Genomic DNA, 24453 nt, shown 5'->3' with positions numbered 1-24453 from the left:
GAGTACGACTTTGATATAACTTACAAGTCAGGCAGAAAACATCAAGACGCCGATGCTTTATCTCGTTGCCCGCTTCCAACTACCCATATGAGCGTTGGTGAGAACTCAACCACCACATCTACCAAAGTTCATACGCTCGCATCAATAACGCAACCCTTTTCGGATGACGAGCCAACATTTATCTCCCGCCAGCGGTCCGATTCATACTGCAGACGCATCATGGACCACCTTTCGGGAGTTTCTCATCCACCAAACACGCGACTCCGTCGTCAACTCCTGCACTTTAGGCTGGACAATGGGGTTCTCCACCACCACGTCTACCACCCTGACGGTCAGCGCTGGGTTCCTGTACTGCCACGCTCTCTCCGACTTCAGGTGCTCGAAGCCTTCCACGACGACTTGACTGCTGGTCATCTTGGTTTAAAAAAAACTCTTGACCGCATTCGATGTCGTTATTACTGGCCTGGCCTTTCTTCTAGTGTAGCTCGGTACGTCGGTTCCTGCTACCCATGCCAGCGTCGTAAACTCCCCACGTCGGCACCTGCTGGACCTCTACAGCCACTTCCGTGCCCTTCAATGCCGTTCGAGGTTGTAGGTGTTGACCTTTACGGGCCTCTCCCCGTCACATCTGCTGGCAAACGATGGATAGTGACTGCCGTGGACCACCTGACACGCTACGCTGAGACTTCCTCTGTTATTACAGGCTCAGCTGTGGAAGTTGCAGACTTTATTCTTCACGCAATAATATTGCGTCATGGGGCTCCTCGTGTACTGCTTAGTGACCGCGGAAAAGTGTTCCTGTCACAAGTTGTAAATGAAGTACTGCGCGCATCTGGAACTACTCACAAGACAGCTTCAAGCTACCACCCTCAGACAAATGGTCTCACAGAAAGATTTCACCGAACCCTTGCAGACATGATAGCCGTTTACGTCCAACCCGACCACAAAAACTGGGACACTCTTTTACCATTCCTGACATTCGCTTACAACACCGCCGTTCAGCGAACAACTTGCTACTCACCGTTTTACCTCGTGTACGGACGCACCCCGACTACCTTTCTCGACGTCTCCTTCTTTAGCAGCCATGGGAATTCATGTCAGTCTTCTAGCGAAGAATACATTTCCCGCCTGGCCCAGTCTCGCCATCAGGCTCGCATCAATACTGAAGCGAGACAGCACGAGCGGAAGATCATCTATGACGAATCCCACCGCGTTGTGTCTTTCCAACCTGGTGACGAGGTGCTGCTTTTGACACCTATTCGCACTCCTGGTCTCTGTGACAAATTCCAACCACGCTTCATCGGGCCATACATTGTTTTAGAACAGACTTCGCCGGTTAATTATCGTGTGACACCACTCGTCGCCCCAACAGACCGCCGCTACCGCAGCACAGAGATTGTACACGTTTGTCGCATGAAACCTTTCACGCGACGTTCCCCATCACTTTGACTTACAGCGGCCAGGGTGTCCGCTTTCAAGTGGGGGGGAATTAGTGTGGGCATTTGTAACTTACATCGTCCTCATCCCTGCATAATCACAATCACCATCATCCGCTTGTCTCTTTGCCCTCATTGCCACTCTGGTTCATCATCATCGTCATCGTCTGTGTGCTGGCTCTGCCCGTTCGTTTTGCGAGGTCTTTCCTCAAATAAACGCTGTCGCAGCCAAGACTACCAAGACTTCATAATATATATATATATATAATATAGGCAGCTTTAAATTACAACCAAACTTGTACCTGTGGCCGCATCATGCGAGTACCACAACTGAACGCTCATGCCAGTGATGTCTAGGTAACATAAGGTGGTCTCATGAGGAGTCCTGAAGAACACAGGTCTGCCAATAGAAACACTCAAAATTCAACGCCTCTAAAATTGAATTCCTATTAGCTGCCAGCACGCCAACGTGTGGCTTAATCCTATAGTTTCCTGGCTAATCTTAGCCCGTAAAATGCTCGTAAGCATAAAAAGAAAACACCAGCGGCAGTGCGCAAGCCCATCGGCGGAACATATGCAGCGACACCGGCTAACAGCAGCGCCACGCCGTTCCCGCGGATTTTGGTCGAAGGCGCCGCTAGGCCTATACCAGGAGCACGAACAACACTGGTGGTCACAAAATTGATGTGCTCACGTATACCCTAACGCGACAGCGATAAAAGCTCGTTTCACGGGAATATCGGTGTCGGCGTTGTTGGTTGTGAGGGAAATATCATCTTGTGCCTGGTAAAGATATAAAGATACGAATAAAAAAAAGTAACTTTCGGTGTCCCAGTGGGGATTAAGCCCAGGTCGTTTGTGTGGCAGGTAGGTGTTCTACCACAAAGCCACGCGTTCGCTTGCAAATACAGTGAAGGTGACTTCCTCTGCCAGGTAATTCCTTGCAAATAACACTTGCTTTACAAACACAAGCCCACCACGCACTGCTCAGATGTGATGGTGGCGGACCTCCGCTGCTCCGCGCCACGTTGCGCTGCCGCCGTCGGCAAGTAATGAGTTTACTGCGCAAAAAGAGGACGTCGCTCGGGCGGGATGTGGAGAACGGTGAGATGGAAGAATCTCCAAACTATCCTGAAGGGTACACATGGCTTTGAATCACTGCACTCGTCGTCAAAATATGTCGACGCGGTCGTACGGGAAGCCGACGAGGACAAGAACCCGGTGCTCGGAGCGCCGGCGGAGACGAGGAGGCACAGCCGTGATCTAAGCAGAACTTCACAACATGGCGTCGGCATGCATCTGTGCACAGAGGAAGGAAAGGTGCATTTATGCATAGCGCTCTGGTGCGCAAAAAAATAAAAAAACGAAACGGCGTGAGCCCGAGCCACATTGAGAATACATACTATAAAAGTGGCTGCACTTCCCCGATGTAACTAGTGTAATTCTTCTGTTCCTCAAAATTATATATTTTGGCGGTGCTACCATTAACTGAGCGTGCGTGAAACAATCTTGCATAAGTGTAGAGAAAAAGTTTATTTTTTCAGCAAAAATCTAATTGTCCGGGTAATACTCTTTTATGATAAATTATAATGGAATAACCACTAATTCGCTATTGAAAAATCTTAACGTTCGACTTCCTTAACGAGACACCTTGGAACACTCGGCCAACTTTGATGGATCGGTGAATTCGTTAGCCAAATACTTTGCCACGGTTCTCGCAGTCTGCAGGTGGCTGTAGGCTCCGTTCGTGTTTTGGTTCGCGCACGTGTTGTCGGCGTCCTCGTAGTCTAAGTCGTAGACGGCGACGCCAAACGCAACCGCGGTTTGGTTGGCCTTGGCGAAACACAATTTTTGGCGCAGAGATTTCTCGTCCTCGTACGCGAGCATACGCCGCGTCCCGGGGTCGAAAGCGCGCGACGTGTAATACGGCAGTTCATATACAATGTTGGTCGAGAAGGGAGGCGTATTGCATACTTCGGTGTAGCTGCCGAAGAAGGGTCCCGGACCGAGTGTCTCGCACGCCGAGAAGATCGTGGCCGGGGAAGCCGAGAGCAACGTGGACCAGCGACCTTTCATCGAGAGCGAGAGGGACAGCCGCGGACCTCCAGCTATAGAAGCGATGGACACCAGCGCGCGAGTAGCGTCGTACAAGTCGTGGGCGTCATATAACCCTTGCGGCTTTTTTACAATGGTTGGTGGCGTGGCGCTGCAATTGATCCTCTCCGGATCGCCGTGGAACTGGTGGCTCACAGAGATGAACAGGTCGGGCGTGAAAACGCTGCCAAACTTGGATTTGAAGTATTCGTTCCAATCGTCAGTGTGCGAAACGGCGCCCAAGACGATGTATGAGGTGTTTCCCGAAGCCCTTACCATCTGGACAGCGGCATCCAGCGTCTGAAGGGCCACGAAGACTTCATCCATGTCTGCCTGCTCAGTTTTGTGCCCGGGACAGTCGAGGATGCCGAAGTGAAACACGTTGTGTCCCCAAAAGACTTCCAGAGAAGAGTTGACCAGGTCTTCAACGAGTCTGCGACGATGCTCGAAGGCGAAACCCAGGCCGAACTGCGTCTTTTTCTTGTCCGTCTTCTGCGCCTTCGAGAGGATGGAGTACACGTCGTAGTCCCAGTTGGCGACCAGCGGGTTTTTGTTGTTCTCGTACATGGAGTTGTAGAAGATGTAGTCACACACGCCGTCCGCCGGAAAGGTTGTCCCGTAGTTGGTCTTGTTGCCGAAAGTGCACAGAAGTGACTGGGGTTTTATCGACGATTTTTTTCGCGGTGGTGTAGGAGGAAGTGAACTGGGTGTTGTTGGTGTCGTAGTTACTCTCTCCATCGCAGATGAGGTGAGCTGGGAAGCCGTAGGCTTAGCAGGAGGAATGGAAGGCGGCATCGGTGGTACTTCTCGCGTGGTTGGTGGTACTCGCCCAGGCGTCGTTGCTGCCGGCACCTCCGTCGTCGCGAAGGTATCCTTCACCGTTGCTGGTGGCCCGGAACCAGAACTTGAAGAGGAACTGCGACCTCTTGGAAACCTTGTGTCGTCGTTGGCACGGCCGCCAGCGTCATCGCTCTCGTCGTAGGTTTCCAGGTTTCGAGTGAAGAGGATGGCGACGACTAAAGACATGATCAGTGCAAGAACGCAGAACGCAATCACGATAAAAGTGATGATATTAAAGTCGTCTTGTTCACCCTGTCTGGAAGAGCCCGTCAAAGCCGACACTTCGATTGCCGACAGACTGTCGCCGGATTGGCCCCAAGTGCTGTCCATGCGCTTGACGCCTTAAACAAGTCGCCTTGCGTGGTCTCTTGTCGCGCTATTCTGTGGCGCTTCAATGAATAGTTCGTTTTTTGTGCAACGCTGCTACGTAGAAAAGCGGTCGCGCTCGTACGTACTGGGGATCACGACACCTGCGCGAGGCTGGCTCGCATGCCTCTTATAGTGCCCTGGCGCCGACCCATTACTAGAGTACAGTGTAAAAAATCACAGCATATCCACGGAGTGAATGATGATGAGTGGGCAAAGCTTCGGAGGTACATAGGTAAACCGAAAAGCCTCCGTAAATGTTGCCCAGCCGATCATCATGTAAAAAAATTGGCTCCGTATCTACATTTTTTACTGCAAATGTCGTCGAAAGACGATAGTCTTGCGTCTGGAGAGAGCGAACAAAATGTTTATTTGATGGTGCGCAAGCAATTCGGTGAATTCTATTCTGGAGGTGTCGGTTCTATTCTATTCTGGAGGAGCTAAGGAGTCCGACACGATCGCTGTCTGGCAGTTATCTTCGAAACTGAAGGAAGGCGTGCACGCCTGCCTCGGAGGCGATAAGGTGTAGAACGCAAAGCGACGGACAGGTGCCACCACTGTGTCGTCTTAGCAAAGCGTTGGAAACACTTGCCTTTTTGAGCATCACATTGCATTGTCAGCGCAGCGTGATAAACGCTACGGTCCTTAGAATTACTTATGTGTGCCTTCTCTGGTATAAACACACACATTTAAAATATCGACGTGTTGTTATGGTGCCTCAGGTATGCGCAATTGTTGATTTTTAATTGACAATTGCACAAGTATGAACTTGCGCAATATTTAGTCGGTGTCCTCACCCGTCACTCCTCTCCTCACCCGCGTGCGTGCGTCACCAGCGCGTCACCTATAGGCGTGCACGTCCCCTACAGAGAGGAACCACTAGCGCGCGAGCAGTCCTGATGCTCGCGCCGGCGTCCTCCCTGCACTCTTTCTTTTCCCTCTCTCTTGCGATGCGGGGCCAGTAATGCCAAATACGCCGCCCGGCCGCGTATTTGGAATTGCTGGACCCGGATCGCACGAAAGAGGGAAAACAGAGTGCGAGGAGGACGGCAGTGCCAGCGTCAGGATCGCTCGTGCGCTATTGGTTCGCCTCTGGAGGTGACGTGCTGGTGACGCGCGCGCTGGTGACGCAGCGACACCGACTAAACTTGCACACCTGCACCTTATTTTCAGTCATGCTCCACGCTCTGCGATAGACCCTCTCCGGCTAAGCGGCGCAGCCCCCGCCATAATTCGTGGTAACGAGGGACGGGGTCTGGGTTACACAATAAGGTAGCGAAGAAAAGACTTTGGTTGGGTGCTCGAGCTGCCTATTCAGACGCCGCGGAAGCCTCGGAGAGGGCATTGTTAACTCCCCCAAGATTGCCCGCTTCATGGTCTTTGAAGCAAAGACATGGGGCGAATTTTCGCTCAGCCGCCGATCTCCCAAAGACACGCCGGCAGTCACGGAAACACAGAAAAGTGTTTACGGCTGTTCCATCGTGCCGAAGCACCCTCACCCCTTCGGTGTCTTGGATGGATCGCTACCGTGCAGAGAGGGCGCGAGCGAGTGAATTTCGATAAGATGGCGATCGTACGGTGATGGTTTCAATGAGCGAAGAGGTTCCGACTGTGAACGTGAAGTGCCTCCGCGACGCCTTCAGTAAAAACAGCAGCAAGGCAACTAATACGACGTGGATCGTCGTATTAGTCACCTTAGTGTAGCTGGCGAGGCACTCGTGCGCATCCGTCCATGCATAGGTCGACGAGGAGGCACTTCACGTCAAATGGGGCGGCCGAACTGGCGTCTACTTCGCCCGTAAATGTGTGCGAGGCTTCCATTTAATTCGGAACCGCGTCATTGATTGAAACACGCTTCCCGTTTGATGTGTTGGCGTCTAATTCAGACGTGAGCGTCTGGGCGTCTGCCTTGACAGACGGAATCGCGTTTCTGCAAGGACAGTTGGAACTGGCATGGTGTGTGACAGAACTGCCATGCATGTGATCGAACGTTAGATGGTAATTTCGAACTTTAATTCGCACATGAGCGTCAACCACGCCAGCAGTGGCGCGTATGATGTAATAGTTGATTGAATAAAACGAAACAAAACAGTCACTCTTCTACAACTCTTGCGGGTAGCACGGTTCGGCTCAGCTCTTAGAGGGAGAGAGAAAGAAGGACGCAGAAAGGCAGAAGGGAAAGGTACAGAAAGAGTGTGGCGGCAGGTTGTGGGTGCTTCCCTACAATGGAGCAGCCGGAAAAACTCTGCACATTCCATCGCAGGCGCGTGCGTGCGTCACTAGCACGTCACCTACAGGCGTGCACGTCACCTACAGAGACGAACCAATAGCGCGCGAGAAATCCTGACGCTGGCGTCCTTCTCGCACTCTTCCTTTTCCTTCTTTCGTGCGATGCGGGGCCAGCAATTCCAAATACGCCCCCCGGCCGGCATGCACGCGTCGATGCGTTCACTTGTGCTTGCTTGGAAGCGCGAGAATTCCGGATGCTCCTTCACACAGCCGTTCGTACGTAAAATGTGCAGTAAAGAGAGTTTGTGGTTGATCGATACCTTAGCTATCAAACGTTCTATGGGCAACAAATCGCACACAGATGTCAGCGTGTATAAAAAAATTCATATGGGCACCTTATGTGCGAACTACATTCAGGACCCGGGACCTGTTTTAACAACTTGAAAAACCTTGAATTTGGCTTGTCTATTTGTGTTTATAGGTGTGGGCTGCGTCACTCGAACAACAACAAAGAAGTCCGAACATGTTAAACGCAAATCTAAGGAGTCTTTAAGCGTACAGCTGCCGTTTTCTTTTTCGGATATTATATGGTGTTTGTTTTCACTACGCATTTTAAAAGATCAAACGCGACAGCAATTTATGAACACACTACATGACGGTGCTGTTTGCATAGTAAATACCCCTCGCATGTATCCTTTTAAAATTTGAACTGCGTTCACGCGCTTTTGTTTCCACCTCAGGTAATTAACTTTTTGGTTCCATCACGCGCACCTTGTGAGCTTGGTACTTTAATTGTACACTCTTACAGTGTGTGCTCAGTTTACGAAAAGTTATGCTGGTTTTCCTCTTGCTAAAACACGCTCTTTAGCTCGCACAATACCATAGACATTTGCATTCGTTAGTTGGCTGACGGTGAGCTTGTGTAAGCGGATAAGTCCCTCCATCAGTAATGAAGCTTCCCAGTTGAAAATAGCTATATTTAATTTTCGTTACCAGACGTTTATAACTATTGCACCGCACGCAATTAGTCTAAGGAAATATGACCGAAGTATGCTGCAAAATATTTTGCTTCTTGCGTAAACAAAAAATTTATTCGGCGACTAAGACAGTATGGTATCCTTGCTCTGATATATAGATTCTTGCTTATTTACAAGTCTGATGTACCCTTAAAAGTACAACAGAACAAAAAAGCTCATCAAAGGTAATCAATAGAGCAACTATACTATAATTATTACTATTGAACGCAGAAAATAAGTAACAAAAACTGAGAAATGTAGAATAATTAAAAAAACATAAGAGCCAACCAAGCAGGGAATAAGACCTCTTAGGCCCGCTTGAAAAAAAAAGAATATATAGTTTAGTTCGATATGCAAGGGAGTTTAATAGTGACGCCAGGTAGTAGGCAGACAGCCGGTACGGACACAAATGCTCGAGCAGTCTAGCATCTACAGCTCGTGCACACGCTCGCGCTTCGCACTCAGAGATGGTGCCACTAGTCATTGCCTTGCGAATTCCCCACTTCAAATAGAACAAAATAATGAAAGGGCTAGAGAACAAATTCGTTTAAAATTAGTTTGCATACGGACTGCTTAGCAGCATATTGTTAAGTAAGTTGCGCTCAGCAACTGACGCCACTTACTTGCAATGTATCTTCGTTTGTCAAACAAATCTCATCACTATAGCCTTTGTTTATGCAATTTGGCAAATTAACGCTAAAAAGAGCTCCGACTTTCTGAGAGGAAGGTTTTAACGACCTGTGGCACATGAATTTCATAAAACATTCGGGCCGTGCCAGAATTGAGCGAGAAGACAGAGCACTCGCAAAAATATGTTTTTCTGAAGCGTTGCAGTAAATTTACGCAAAAGATATTGAGGAAATCACGCATTGTAAGAATGTAGTTGTAGCTGCTGTTTGGAAGAAAACGTGGCTGATAATGGCATGCCGTTTTTTTTTTCTTTTAAACTAAGACGTTACTATTGAGCCATGGCTTCATCTACAAAATTTCAAACAGAAAATATGCGCGAAAAGGTTTTGTAATGATCGACTTATCTCACAAAGCCTACCTTTACGGCAATCGAGTGTTATCCATGCACGAATGAGCGATATTGCTCGCCATTTGGTGTTTTACTTTCCACGAGGAACAGAAAAAAAAAAGGTTGTCATCCTTGGCAGTTGCCATTTAAGAAGCCAACAGTGCAACAAGTTGGCATCTAGCTAGAGCCGCTGGCGCTTTTCACACCGTCAAAAGCTATGAGAAGGGTGCGCTCACGTACAGCGCTTCTACGCCCAATAATGGCGTAGTTCACCGGCGAGAGCACAAGCGCTAGAGGATAGCAGAGGGGTCATCGGGAATAACAGGTCCCGTGCCGAGCCTGTTCCCATAGGGCAGCCCAATCGAGCGAAAAGAGATTACCCCTCCTTCACTCAAGAGCTCTCCTCGACTTGAAAAATGCCGATGGGGGCGCCGTCTCGTGGCAGACTGCATATCAGCAATATTCTGCAGCGATTCTTGAGAAGCGCAGCGTTAATTTCAGTCGAGCAGTGGCGCAGTGCTCAACTCAGTCAAGGATGGAATTCGAGTCGAGGAGCGTTTCTGAATACGGGGTTTAGAAAGCGGGGAGCTACCTTTGAAAAATAGAGGGACCTTAGAACGCATTTTATAGCTGCGCTACTAGCAGTCTCCTATCACACTAGCGCACGCATCGTAGTGGGGTGTAGGATGCCTCGATGTGCTCCTTCGGAACAGGGCGGAGACACTGCTTTTGTAGACGCCATATTGGTTCTAACGTTCGCTGGCATTGCCTGGCATGCAGAGAGGAATTGCTTTCAGCAAAATGCGCGGTAATTTGGCTCAGTTCATTGTTTTTCGAGGTAGGGCTTGCAATATGACGTTAGTAACAAATAGATTGGGCACTAATTATTACGCGTGAAGCATTTGATAGCGAAATAAAAGCACTTAGAGCGTTTCTATCGGTCTGTCTCTCTGTTTGCGTAGGTCCTCGCGCTCTCGCGGCCGATTGACTCAGTTGACAAGTACCAAAATTAACCTGGCCGAACAAGAGCATGTGAAAAGCATAAATAATTGCTCATCACGTAAAAATCATGACACCCCTTTAATGTATGCCATGACATACGTGAGATTGCCAAGGAGCTACATATACAGCGGCCATTCAGTGAACTTCAAGATTGACGTGGTATGATAAGAAAATGAGGAAAAGATACATGATTGGTCATAACGCGAAGACCTTGTCGTGCTTTTTCATGTAGTCAATGGCATACATGAACCGGTCATGAAACTCTTACGGCTGCTTTATTACCTTGATGTGCACCAAAACTGACCCAGCATAATAGGAGCGTATGGCTAACATGAATTACTGGTCATAACACAGAAATCATGTGATACATGTCATGCACGCCACGACACACATGAAACAGGCATAATGTTCTACCGGCTGTTTATTAACTTTATGTATGCCAAGATTGAGTGCATGCTAACAGTGCAAGATGGAAAAATGGCTGGGCATAACACCAAAATATGTCATGCATGTCATGAGGCCATGACATATATGACCCGGTCATGGAGCTCTAATGGCGGTTTTATTGACTTGTTGACTACCGAAATTTACATAGTGTAAAAGATCATGAATAACACAAATAGCTGATCATAACGAGAAAGCTTTGTTATGCAAGTCATATAGGCTGACCTACATACATGACCTGCTCATGGAGCTCTTACACACGGACGGATGCGCGCACGAATGCACACACGGATGGACAGACACTTCGCACCACTCATAATCATTCACTCCTTGGATATGTTGTGAATTTTTTCTACGCATACCCTGGTTTAATCCAGCGGCCTCATTGGTATCAATCAGTATTGATTTGTATAAATTATTAGTGATTGTTTTGACTATACTTATTTAGCATGAGCTGTGATTAACTTGTCTTGACCAAGCTAATCTAAGCTTATCGTCAAGGTAGCCAAGGCATCTATTCCCTCCGCACGGCTCAATGCAAAGCTTAACATCCTGTGATTAAGTGCAGTTTCAGGCTGTGACCTGTTAATACACAGACTGAAAGAAGGAAGTAACAATGCATCAAACTTGTACTTTTCAATGCTCCTACATCCAGCAGCTCATGCTTCTCAGATGGGCAGCACTTTTTCTACAAGTTTCTTTCCACATAAAAAAAGGGAGGAGGGAGGACAACTTGTGTGGTAGTGAAACTAAACAAATTTATTTTCCACAACACGGTTTGCTCGGTGCAACGGCATTTTGTCAAGCACTGTCCTTGAATGCCAGGGCTGTGAGCGCCTTCTGGTGGCCGCTGTACTCCCGCTTCACCTCGGCTGGAGATACGCTCCACAGCCTGGCAACAGTGTCTGACGAGGCTGCGAAAAACATCCCGCAGATTGACTTTACAACCCAGTCTCACCTTTACTGCTTTATTGAAGTGAATATCTTTACATTATGCACACCCGGGTGGTTAAATATGACAAACAATGAAGGAAGAATAGCCACTGTGGCTTCTGGCAACAAGTAAAAAAATTTTTTCTTCATTTATTTTGTGAGGAATGTCAAACTTGGTCTGTTACAGCTGTACATGTTTTTCAGAGTTAATAATTATACACCTGCAATAATGTGTCTTCAGGCTAAATAACATCTGTCAATTTTGTCCAACCAAAGGCTAGTTTTTAGCTAAATTTCATCAATCTGCACCTGCTAGCAACATGGCATAGCTCTGCACTACACTGTGTTTATGTGCTAACTGCCTTTCATAAAGTGGCATCTCCTCAAAGTAAGCACCAGTTTCAACAAAAATAAATGTGATTCCAAGGTCACTGATGCATAATGTACCCACGACTAGATCTTTTCTTCCAAAAGATCTTGTTTCTCTCCACAAACACACAGGATAGCCCCATAGCTCTCTTGCACATGGTTCTGCTATAGTGAACAATGGCAATAATGGGGAGAATTTCGAAACATTGACAGCAGAGCAAGCAAACGATTAATCAAGCTTTGCCTGGTGCGTACACGCATGTTCGTACTATGACCTGTGCCCATAGGTAGGCAAAAAACAATGAGCTCACTCAGACTTGCTCAAGAAATACATTTTGTCCTTGAGACTCGCTCGGAGTCTGACTAACACCGAACTTTCCTCAACCGGACTTGCCAATAATCAGCACAAATGTTTCTCAATCAAAATCACCCCAACTCATTAAAATATCACTTACCCAGACTCACACTGACGACTCGATCCGAGCAAGTCTGAGTGAGTAGAATCATGAGTGATCCTGCCGACTTATACCTACTACTGAGCAAAAACTACTTCAGTTTCAATAAAATTAAGTACCCAGCTGCCATGTGGAGCCGATGACTGCCCGCTACTTGTGCAGTGTGCTGCCTATCAAGCCCACGCAGCCACTCTTGGTATGCTTGCTCTGTCCTGGAAGACGGTGCAGTGAGGTTTCTTATGGTACATTCGACTCGGCGTTTTCAGCCTATCCAGGGGCTCAGAAAAATGTACATAAAATACCAACGAAGCACTGCCACTAAAATAATCGGGAAAATACATGATCAGGAAGGAGGGACATGACCTGCATGCCTCCTTGATGTCATTGTAGAGCTTTGAAGCTGCTGAATTCATCACTTCCGAATGTGCTCAGAGCGCTCGGAAACGACCACCCAAATGTGCCGTCACACTCAGCGGTCCTATAGGAGGAGCTGGCAGCAAACAATGGCACAGTGTGCATGGGTAATCATCCATGAACTAAACTCGTGCAAATATTAGAATGCTTTGAATATTCGAACGAATACTACAGTATTCAAATTTGCTTCTATTCAAGTTTATATGATTGACAATTTCGAAGTACTCAAAACGAACGAATAAATGAATACAAATTTGCATGTAACCCCCCTGTAAAAATGGTTTCACTGCAGTGGGAAGATGCTAAGCAATGAAAGCACCTACGTAAATTTATAAATTTGCATGTAACCCCCTTTGAAAAGTGGTTTCACTGCAACAACAAGGTGCTAGGCTATGAAAATGCTTATTCAAAAAAAAAAAAAATCTTACTTCAGCGAAGCCCCTTCAAAGTTAAATGAACCTATTGCCCTAACATCGATTCTTCATTTTAAGAGCTTGTTATACAGCTCATAAGCTCTAATTAAGAGTAGCATATTTTAAAACGTAACACATTTTTAAAGGTTATCACTTGCATTCTACTGAAAGTCAAATCGTGCTACTATTCAACGGTGTTTCCACTTTCTTTGAATTAAAAAGATGGCATTCGCCTTCTTAACTTTTAATCATTTGCACTTTTACATGCACTTTAACTTTAACCATTTGCAATTTACTGTCGAGCCCCTTTGAACAAAGGAACACGGCCAGAACAATCTGCTGTCAGACACCACATGCTGCCCAAATATCACTGAAAGATACAGGCACAACGTGAACTGCAAAAGTAAACATCTGTTGAGTTTTACAGCGAAAGCTGTTATGAGATCACAAGGGTCGCGTGCACCATAGTTTTCTGCCGCCGCTGCTGGTGCCTGTAACCACTATCGTATGAAAGACTAAACAATATCGTGCGAAATACTGAATACTAAGTTATTTAAGTGAATAAAGAACACCAAGGACACTATGGGATTCGAACCCGAGCCCCCTGTGTTCCAGCCCAGCGTTCTACTACTGAGCCACGCCTGTTCTGGACACTCCATTGCAAACTGACCCTAAGCAGGCGTGATGTCTGGAAAGGTATGAGTTGTAAAGGTATGAGCCTTAGTATGAGTAATAAAGCGTTTTAGAATAGCCAAGGGACAACCGAGTGCCAAACAATGCGGATCACTTAAAGAGTTGGTCATCGAATGCTCCAACCCATTACTATAGCTTCAGGCATAATTCTCCATCGTCGTCAAGCACAGCATAAAAAAAAAACTGCACAAAATTTCCTGCAAGTTCGTAGTGGGTATCACACTCTTCGGAAAAATGATTAAGGATGGTATAGTGAATGCCTTCCCACTACACAAAAATTGTAAAGATTTATAGTGTAGTGGGTACCCTGCAAGTGTGGTAGCAGCAGTTACCCAAAGAGTTTAAAAAAGGCTGCGAGCTTTCGCTGTGACTGTGCTGCCCGTTGCGTGCAGGCCTGGAATTTTTTTCTCGAACAGATGGTGCCTGTCCTTCGAGTGTGCTAAAAACTGGCGAAATATTTGCAGTCTTTCATTCTAGTGTTTAGATTCTTTCATTACAGTGCGCCTCGTAGGGACAGCTGGTCTAGCCCCAAGAAACACAATAATTTCAATATAGGATATCACAAACACATCCTCATGCCATACAGCACTGCGTTGCAAGATCTGATAGCAACAAATGAAGACCAGCAACTTGCCCGTGATGAGAATTTGTGCGTCGTAGCTGAATGCGATGTCCCACACCCAGCGCTGGTTGATGTTGCTCATCTCGGACATTGGGGGAATGTTGGCCACCTTCCAAGCACGGTTCCCCGTTGATGACTGCGAAGAACTCCGCCGGAGCAGTCGCTCCGGTCCGTTGTCATCGCTGGAGGCAATGAGGTTTGACACCTTCCAGACGCGTGCCGTCGTGTCAGCCGACGATGTCGCCAGGAGCCTGCCACCACAGATTGTGTCCGTCAAAACTTAGTCGATCAATCAGTCTTTATGGTGCATGTGAACTACACAATGGCATAAAATATACAGACAATGACCACAAAGTACAAGACAGCAAAAGGACCTCAAAGAACCAGGAAAGGAGGATAAACACCTATGTGATAACTGCAAACGCCATTACCATTTGCAGTATGAAACTTTCACGTACTTTCCGGCCGTACTGGTCCGAAAACATTGTTCCAATGTTGTGCTCCACAAAATATAAACAATTGTGCAAGATTAACTCATTACATGTTTATTTTTGCAGCTGATATTGTGCCTAAGTCTTTGATGCGCAGATTGTGGTACCCAACAGCGGATCGCCGCATCTATGTCGGTTTGTTAGGAAGGGCACGACAATGAACTGCAAAAATTTAATGCAAGGTTTTTTACGGAATGTGGTATTAAACTGGGGTTTGACTAGACGCTCTTGGGTCCACTTAACAACAAAATCTGTACGAGCCCCATCGACGAAAAAAAAAAATTGACGTAAACTAGAACCTGTATTGTGCTGCATACAATGTAGAGCTCTCATCAAAACAAAATGTTGGGAGCGTTACTTGATTTTCGAATAATGCACAGCATGTGCAACACCTCCTATGTCTACTTGCATAAAAATGCTTGAAATAAAATGCCTTCAATGAACCACCTTAAAGGCGTTAGGTTAGGTTAGCTTCAGTGATCAGACGATATTTTACAATAAAGCCAAGTCACGTGAAAAGTAATACTCCTAGGGCTAATCCTGGGAGTCGTCGAGCAACATTGCTCTAGCGTCGTGCGAGCTACCCACTCGGAGTCCGTGCTGAAGCGGCACTTGAGGCCGTAGCGCTTGTGCGCCTCAAACTTGAGCATTCGCTCGGGACTGGAGATCTGGCTGTCGCTGCCACTACCTAGAAGGAACAGGTAGCACACGCCCTGCGAGAATCGGGGAGAAAGGAGAAAAAAAAGGTGAGTAGATGAAAGTCGGGGACGAAGAATGTATGTCTTCAGCACGACCAAATATGCTAAAGACATTTCGTTATGTATGAAAGTGCAATTTTCTCACATAACGGTAATACGAAATGGGGGTTGAGGACATCTTGGTCGAAACCAAAAAGAAGAAATGGGCAGGGCATCTAGCACAAAGGCAAAATAACTGATGGTCATTAGGAGTAGCAGACCAAGACGAGCCAAACACACGAGGAGAAGACAGAAAATTAGATGGACAGACAAGATTAACTCTTTCGTTACCATGCCTATTCAAATCGGTCACCTGCGATCAACGCTTTTTGGTCATCAATTTTGGCATGCTAAATTTTTTTTTCCTGCACCCAGCACTTTCTAGTAGTAAGTTCAGCCACTCAAATTTCAGAATTTTTTTTACTTTGCTGACTTGGGCAACATAGCAATTTTTTTACAGACTTTTGCACGAACTAATGTGCGTGTGTAGTTGGAAAAATGCACTAATATTGGTGAAATTCACAGAAGTGCGTGCCCCTCGTAGTTATGCTACAGTAACATCGAAGTTCTGTAATGAAAACAAACTTTGCAAGCCAAATATCGAATCGATGTGTTATCTTTGCAATTTGACCGAGTTGAGCTGTAATAATTGTCGGAACTATATGCCAGCTAATCAATAGAGAAGAAGCTCATCAAATTATAATAAAGAAGAACAAAATAAGAAGAATAGAGAAGAATAGAGTTGCTAGAAGTCAGAGAAAATAATTCGGCAGAAAGATATTTTCCAAGGTCCGCCGCATGTATAAAGCATGCAGGTGGCTTTCACAGCTAGTTTTCTGCCGCTTTGATTTTGTTTGTATGGATATATCAGACACAGGCTCACATCTAGTGTCAATCACTAGTCGCTCCTGTTACGAGGTCGTCACGGGCGCATAGGCGCATCAGCGCTGCAAAACACATGCGCTGCTTGAAACTCTTGTGAGCCCACCTGAATTTAGTGATAACGAGCTGAGATTTCGTGGATGACAGCACCTCAACTTCAAGATATATGGCGACTATGTTTTGCGTCAGCCTGAGACATCCGTAGCCGTTCATTGGTTTGTTTTGTTTACATACTAAAATTATTTCCTCCGCCACAAGTGCATATAGCTTGTGACCTTTGTGCAGAATCTTATAGTTACTCAGGTTACGTGCGTGGTCCACACTTCGCTGGGGCGCAGAGTAATGGCGCTAGCTGCAGAGCTTCTCCTAATGGCAAGGAGGTCCCCGGACCACATCTTGGCCCTGACTACGAAGCAGGGCGAAACATTTTAGAACTGCACGCCATATTGTCCTTTTTTTATTACAATATGGACAAAGATGAAAAAGAATATGCTTAGATGTATATATTGGAACGCCAGCCTATGCAGAGTGAGGTGGCTCATGGAAAAAGGTGAGGCTAGATGAAATAGCAAAGTTCGTTGGACATCTCATTTATAGAGGGATTATTCACATTACCAGAATCTATCTGTATTGGAATACCTAGAGACTCTTATCGCAAAGCAATGAAAATTTACTGAGAAGAGTGTACGAGTACACTTGTGTCTCGCGAAAAACCATGCAATGCTTCACCGCATGGCACGAGTAATAAAGCAGCACCTCTGTTATGATTTTGTTAGTACTTTTGAAGAGAAACATTTTGTACAACGTCAATTATTTTTATACTGTTCCTGCATCATATATCTACAAAATGTATATTCTGAATTTTCTTTGTTTCGAATATTTCTGCATATATAGTGTTTTTTATTCCGTTGTTTGCCAGCTGGTGAAGAAAAATTTCCCACTGTTCACATTTTTATTGATCCCAAAATATTTTTGTTGCTCTACAACATATTTATTTTTGGAAAGAGCATTTCGTTCTGCAAAGTTTGGTATGCTGCAATGCGTGCTAGAGTAATTTTCAAACTGGCAAAAATGATCTTCCTGAGACATACAAAAAACAACCATTCTCGTGCGGTAACGAAAGAGTTGAGAAATTTGCGGGTGCAACTTTGCTGCAACAAGCGCAGGACCCGTTGATCGGCAAAAAACGGCAGAGAACACTCCCCTGTGGGGTATAATCAGGCTGATAACGAATCCCATATCGTCGCTAAGTCATGGGCACACTCTTCAATGAAGTGACAAATACACTGTAGGAATCACATCGTCACTCCTCCTCACTTCATAAAAGTGCCTGCGTCGTCCAAGAGCGAAATTGCTTCTACCGCTCAGAATCAAGAACTGCTGATGAAAGTATCTACGATTTTCACAGTGCAAACAAAAATCTAGCACTCTATAAGATTCTCGCATACTAGGTACATAAGATGAAGATGCAAGGAATGTTTGAATAAGGAAATCATTTGAATATTGCGGGAAAGCTTACACAATGATTTCAGTAGCAAGGTACTATTTCACCTGTGAGTAAATTCAAACTTGAATGTTATTGGCATTTATTTTGACAAGGCTTGTCTAAATTATATGATGCATGCAATAGCATTCTACAACTGGGTATCTGGAAGACTATGGAGCTTGTACTTATTAAATGTGTAAAGGCACTCTTGTTCCTTGACCGGGACACATTGAAAATAAGTCACCTACCGCACGAGTTTTTGCAAGAACTGTTGCCACTGCTCTTATGTGTTTAAACAATAAGAAACATTTGAAAAATCTGAATAGTGAATTTTCGTATGCAATGCAAACAGAATTAGCAAGGACCGCTCAATTTATTCCCATAATTTAGAATAAGCAAACACCTCTACAAACATTGCAAAATATGAGGGGGGCTCAGTTAAGCAATGAAAATGTAGCTTGCCTTGTTGTCTATGGCAGCCAGGTATTGGCCAGTAGAATCAATGTCCAGGTGTTGGACAGACACGTCCAAGTCTAATGTCTGGTTTGCAAACAACAAAAAAAAACAGACAGGAGTCATTACATGCATGCATGTGCAGGCTGCTGCGTATGCACCATAGCCGATCATCAACCCTGGGATTAATTATTACCCTAGACCTTGCCCAACAACATCGGTCACCCAGACATTAATCCCTAGGATTAAATGGCAAAAGACAATGGCATAAAGGGTATAAAATGTATCTATGCTCTCGGTAAGTTTTTATTATTACAGTATGTGTTCATGCATGCGTGCCTTGTGTGTTATTTGAGCTTGCTCTAATTGTCTCATCCCTCACAATGCCACCTGAAATGGCTGATACCATGCTTGTCATCGGGCTATTCTTAAAGGCGAAGCTCAAAGATACCCCTGTTTTTGGAATTCTTAGCAATGTGATGCGTCTTAATACATTGCCACTACATTGATGTGAAACTCCTTTTGTTTCCAGGTTCGAGGTTGACATTGGCAATTGATACAGGGTTCATATTTCTTTCCCGAGAGCTCACAGAGTCCACAATTCCAATGTTGAATGGTGGGCTCATTAATTGGCTAGCTATAGAAAGATAACAACCTGCAGAGAAGCAGAAGAGCGTGACGTAGCACAAATGTATTGCGTGTTACTTTGTGCTAAAAGTTACGGCAAACTTTAATAGAGTAAGTTTCCTCTAAAGGCAAAGTTAGCAGCCAAGACAGAGATTTAACACTTTACAAAAAAAGAAAAGGTAACTGCAGTCCGATTTTCTTCCTTGTGCCTATGTTTGCTGCATTACAAATGTACAAGTATTACTATGAAGCAAAATTAAGACAACAAGCACTTGTCTTTTCAGAATGATTTGCACCAATTCACCTCACTGCAAATAGATGTAGTTGCAAATTAGGCATGAAAGACAAGATCCGACAGATCACATCTTGTGTGTCTTAAATACCACTGCATCCTTTTGCACTGCAGCGAAGCACGTTAACAACTCGACCAACTATTCAGGGATTTGCTGTGCTGCATACATGTACCCAGCGTATTAGGTGTCGAGTCAAGCGACTGCATCGTTCACTACAGAAGCAATAGTACACTGAGGTGGTCAATATTAACAATACTGTAACTTTCACAAGAATAGCATCTGCTGTGTCGGCACATATCGAGCAGCAATTTTTCTTGTACGCTGGTTTAGCCCGCTTGGCTCAGCGCCGGGACTGTGGTGTCCATAGACACCACAATGGTGTAGCGCGAGTCCCACAAAATTTCTCATAAGTGCAAGTATTATCGAGAGCAATCACCTGAGAATACTACCCCACCAAGAAGAACACTAAAGAAAAAAAGCAATTTGAAGGGATCTGCCAGTCCTTCAAACCAGGCGACCTTGTCGAGAACAAGTGTTGCACACACCAACTGCTCGTTGTGATTGTTTCTGAGGTCCCAGACGTAGATGGTGCCGCTCTGGTCGCCGACAAAGAGCTCGCACTGGTTCGGGTGCAGGCAGGCACAGTTGACTGGGGCGTTGGTCTCGAACACCCGCTGGCATGTCTGCGCCCTCGCTCTAAAGCGGACGGAGACACGACAGAAGAGCCATTGGTGATTGCCAGGGTGGATAAAGGGTCAATTTGTCGGCTAGTTGGTTGAAGATTTTGTAGGGAAACAGCGCGAAAGACCAGGTCTGTAAAGGCACACAAAAAAGCACACAGGGCTGTGCGAGGTTGTTTAAGTGCTTTTGCTGTCCAGGTCTCTCATGCCGTTTCCCTACAGGGTGGACAAAAGTTGATCAAGAACACATGTGGCTCCATGGAACATCTTTGTTGCACAGCAATAATCATGAGTTGCTTTCCTTACTTTGTCACCACATTGCCCAGTACATTTAAGTCAGGGTGGAGAGTCTGCTACCACCATGTCAAAGCATTCTTGACAGGAAAGGGGGAAGGGTGAGAGCCAAGTTTTTGAGAAAGAAAACACAAACAAGCCAAACGACAACTGTTATGAAACGAGAAACAGGCCCGAAAGATTGCAAGCATTGTTAAAGGGGCCCTGTAACACTTTTCTAAGAAGGCACAGATTGGATTCACTAAAGGACCTTATTGCCTCACAAATTCATCGCCACAAAAATTTTGAGAATCCCTCTAATACGAGCAGAGTTAGAAAGATTTGTCACCTCCTGCAATCACATTCTCTCTCCTCTTGTCCCGGCAAAAGCGCTGGATGCTAAGCTTGCAGGAATGACATGGGGAAAATAAAATACGTCACGCGCGGCTTGTGGCCTCGAGCACTTTTTCTCTTTATTTTTCTTTAGACTGCACAGCTTTTAAATCCGATTGCACGTGCATACATGGACATGTCATGGCTTCTCAAGGCGGCTCCTATAACGACTGAGTGCGCCATGCTCAAATCAACCAATGGCTTACACTAGGCCTGGGACATATGAATTTCAAGCTTCTTTCGTCATCTGTCAAGATAAACGAAAACAATTTTTAGCAGCCTTTGAGGATTTATTGTGATTTCCAGGCCACGAGCTGCACTATAGTATTTGGCTCACGTGTTTTCAAAAGCCCCTACTACCGATCGGTAGCATTTGCTGACCATGCTCTAAATGTGTTGTAGGGCCCCTTTAAAAGCTATCAAGACAACATACTGCAGTACTGCTTGAACAAGCACACCGCTCAACACTGACAATAGCAGACACAGAAATCTTTCTAATCAAATGCAAGCAGCATTTGTGGTCAACGAGGTAACACTGCTGCATGGTTTATTGTCACCTCGAGTCCCAGATGCGAGCGGAGAAATCTTCGCCGCCCGAGTACATCCACAGGCCATCTTCGTGGAAGCCCAGAGCAGTGACGTTTTTGCCGAGACCCTCATAGTTGATGACGGGGTTCGTGTTTGTCGAGTTGATGTCGTAAGTGCGGATGTGCTGGTAGCCTGGAAGTGCCGCACAAAGCAAGTTGGCTTGTAGCGACACATCCGCTAACATTGCACCCTGTCTAATTACGTCTAAAAACACTTTAAAAAACTTAACCTAAATTGATTTCACAGCCATACTGTGTGAATGTGTTATTTTATTTGTAAATTGATGTGCATTCTTTTTCTCAAGCTTATTGAAAGTCTTAATCAATAAGCTTCGTGTATTTGATTCAATGCTAGTACCATATAGTTATATTCACAATTAAAAAGGTTACTTGACTAGGAATGCCTACAAGTACTGACCTGGCATTCTTCCATTAATAATTATGACACAGCGCCATGAAGTGGGACAAAATCACGGGGACACACATGATGCACAGGCGCCGAGCTACAAGTGTGTTCCTGCATGATTTTGTCTGACCTGGTCGGCACAGAAAGATGCGCTAGAGTGGAAGCTTGGGCTAGTTGGTGCGTATTCATATTATTCGTATTCAGTTGGAAGTCAGCGCTCTTTCTGTCTACCCTGTCCTTTTTTCCTTTGTTCGCGCGCTGAAACACCTTGCAAATATGAAGATGCGCTAGCATTGCATCTCACCACCCTTTTAATTGAGTTCAACGCCATAGTGGCGTTTCTCCGCGGCTAGAGCGGCTGATAACCCACGGCAGCAACCCCGCCTTAGTTATAGGCATTTTCACTTGCTGCTTGGGGTTCTGCGATTTTTTTCTTTCTCCATCGCGCGTCTACTTTGGTGCGGACTACAGACGCGAACGTGACGGATAGCAAGTGTAAGGGTCGCAGCGACAACATGGTGGTGCGGCAGGAGTTGGAAACAGACACAATGTGAAGGCCGTAAGACTGAACGTTCCTTTTCAGTCCGGCCGTGGTCTTACTTGGTGGAGCTGTACTGTAATTATGAATACATACCAATTAGCCCAATTGTCAGTTCTACTATAAGTTCTTTCATTCCTCACTCTTTGGTTATAAAAACTACATGAAGCCAACAGGTAATTAACCCAAGGAAAGGGCAGGGGGTCCTGTTTGTAGTTTCTAATTGACTTCAAGTAGGTAATCATGAGGTAAGAGAGAAGTGTAGTGGAGAAAGCAACAACTTGCTGTTGACGGGAAATGAACTTCTTTCTTTTGCTTACGGCACACTACCATTCCGCGGTGGTGGTCTTTTCTCTATCTGTTCTTTTGGTAATTTTATGCTGTGCACGTAAGCCTTGAAGCATTATTTATTTCTGAATGTGTGGCCTCGAAACTTGCAAGCATGGTGACAAACAAAAGGCCCTATGTTTTCCTTTATTTCACAACAAGTTGGCTTCATGTGGTTTCATCTAACAACTGAAAAAATAAAATAAAAGAGGCACCTTAATTAACTCTTCTTTCACTCACTCTTAGGTTTTTTATTGTTTTCTTTACCATGTCAATGTCGACAGAAGTCTGTCTGGTTGAGATGAAACATACTAATATAAGAAATCTGAACACCTACCACAAAGAAGGGATCTGAACACATCGTTTGTGTCTAGGTACCTATTCTCAGCGTTTCGTCGTCAGTCATTTTCCAAGCAACTGAACAACTGAACTGCCTAACACCTAATGCCCGTGGGCTCTAAAAGAGAAAATGAATGACGTGAAACATATAATTTCAATGAGTTAACAAGCGAAGCGAATTTTCAGGTAGTAGTAATCGACATATGTGAGCCCCATGCACTAATAACATTGGGAGCATGAAACACTACGGACTAATCAGAGGCATTTAGCTTGACAACTAGAGTGCCAAATTGTTAAGAGATGTGTATTTCGAGCTTAAATTGCCTAATGTACGAATGCACAGATGCTGTTAGATTAGATTAGCACCCAGAAAAAATTTTCGACTAGACTACCCGACAGTATGCTGCAGCCAGTAAAAAGTATGCGATTGATCGGCGATTCAAGTTCTCAAGGCATACAATGTCACAACGCACCCATGAAACTTGTGGTGTAAGCCAAATGAGAAAAAAAAAAATTATTGATAAACCAGAATGCATCTTTGACTAAAAGTTTGTATGACTGCCTTTACTTTGCTGGTGTCAAGTATACAAGAGGGAAAGTGCATTACATAAACTCACCTCCGGCGGCTATGTGCTGGCGATCAGGGGTGATTTCAAGCACGTTCACTTGCTGAATGTGCGGGCTGAGGTCACAGAACGACAAATACATCGTATACAAAGCCGTGCGCTCGTTGCTAGTGGGAACAAGCTCGCGAACCAATTTTTAAACAGGTATGCTCGCTAGAGAGAATTGAAGAGGTTTGCCTTGAGGTTTGTCTGGAGTGCTACTCCACATTGAAACAGTGAGAAATAGAGTGGTCAGAGTGCGCGACAGACACAAGCACAGAACGAGCCACAATTCTATACACACTAAAACATTTCGATAAGGCAAGTGTCCTAAAGAATGTCCAACAGTGATTTCGCGAAGTGACATGCACATGCGATGCGAGTCCATGGGCCAATAACTTTAGCTCTAGAAACATCGCTGGTGAACATTCAGGTTGGACGCATATTGAAAATTTTATGTCTTGATGAAGTGGCCTACAAAGGCTGATCGGGCGCATTACGGGTTTCACGAACATTGCAGGCGGTGCCTAGGCAGTGTTATTCGCTTCGATTTTACACGACTTTGTTTACAGAGGTGGCGATGTTCGGCCGAATTCCGAGTAATGAACCATTCCTGATCGCGCCTGGTGAGGCTACGTGACGAAAAATTCTTACGATTTTCATGAGGCCACTTTGTAACAAAGATCGCGACCCAGGTATGTCAAAAAGCGTGAAAAGGATACGGAGTCGGCGTGCTGGAGCGTCCGCTGGCACAATCCACTGTGCGCTTGCCAAAGACGAATACTGTGGTCGTAGCCACCCGTCGCCAGGATAACCTGATCGCCCGCGCCGTCCGCGACCATGTCTTTCATCACCGCCTACCACTTATACCATAATCACAACAATAAAGAAAGAATGATACGATTCACGGCCAACATCAACCAAGTTTCACGCGTTTTTCGTCTGCCTTCTCCGAAACAACAATGCCACCGCAGCGAATGTAAACCGACTCT

The 24453-nt window shown here is 45.6% G+C and overlaps 1 protein-coding gene across 1 annotated transcript; it reads right to left on the bottom strand.

Annotated features, from left to right (window-relative positions):
• Positions 1-11178: 11178 nt before the first annotated feature.
• Positions 11179-24435, bottom strand: Lst8 (MTOR associated protein, LST8). Its single transcript, XM_037430092.2, has 8 exons — positions 24184-24435; positions 23474-23525; positions 21217-21379; positions 19859-20009; positions 18403-18480; positions 15424-15548; positions 14357-14595; positions 11179-11359 (listed from the first exon to the last, which is right to left on the bottom strand). Exons 1-8 carry the CDS (start codon positions 24310-24312, stop codon positions 11247-11249), a joined length of 1050 nt encoding a protein of 349 aa, XP_037285989.2. The 5' UTR covers positions 24313-24435; the 3' UTR covers positions 11179-11246.
• Positions 24436-24453: the final 18 nt, after the last annotated feature.

The sequence above is a fragment of the Rhipicephalus microplus genome, chromosome 7, assembly GCF_043290135.1.
Source record: "Rhipicephalus microplus isolate Deutch F79 chromosome 7, USDA_Rmic, whole genome shotgun sequence".
In the NCBI taxonomy this organism is placed as follows: Eukaryota; Metazoa; Arthropoda; class Arachnida; order Ixodida; family Ixodidae; genus Rhipicephalus; species Rhipicephalus microplus.
Note: the sequence above shows the minus strand (reverse complement) of the source record. Positions and strands in the feature narration are given on the sequence as shown.

Coding starts and splice junctions, on each gene's coding strand:
- Lst8 (XM_037430092.2), bottom strand. CDS start 24,312: ATGAAAGACATGGTCGCGGACGGCGCGGGCGATCAGGTTATCCTGGCG. Junction 14,596..15,423: donor CGCTTCAGCACGGACTCCGA/GTGGGTAGCTCG, acceptor CTGTGGTGGCAG/GCTCCTGGCGACATCGTCGG. Junction 11,360..14,356: donor CGCACAAATTCTCATCACGG/GCAAGTTGCTGG, acceptor TGTTTTTCGCAG/CCTCGTCAGACACTGTTGCC.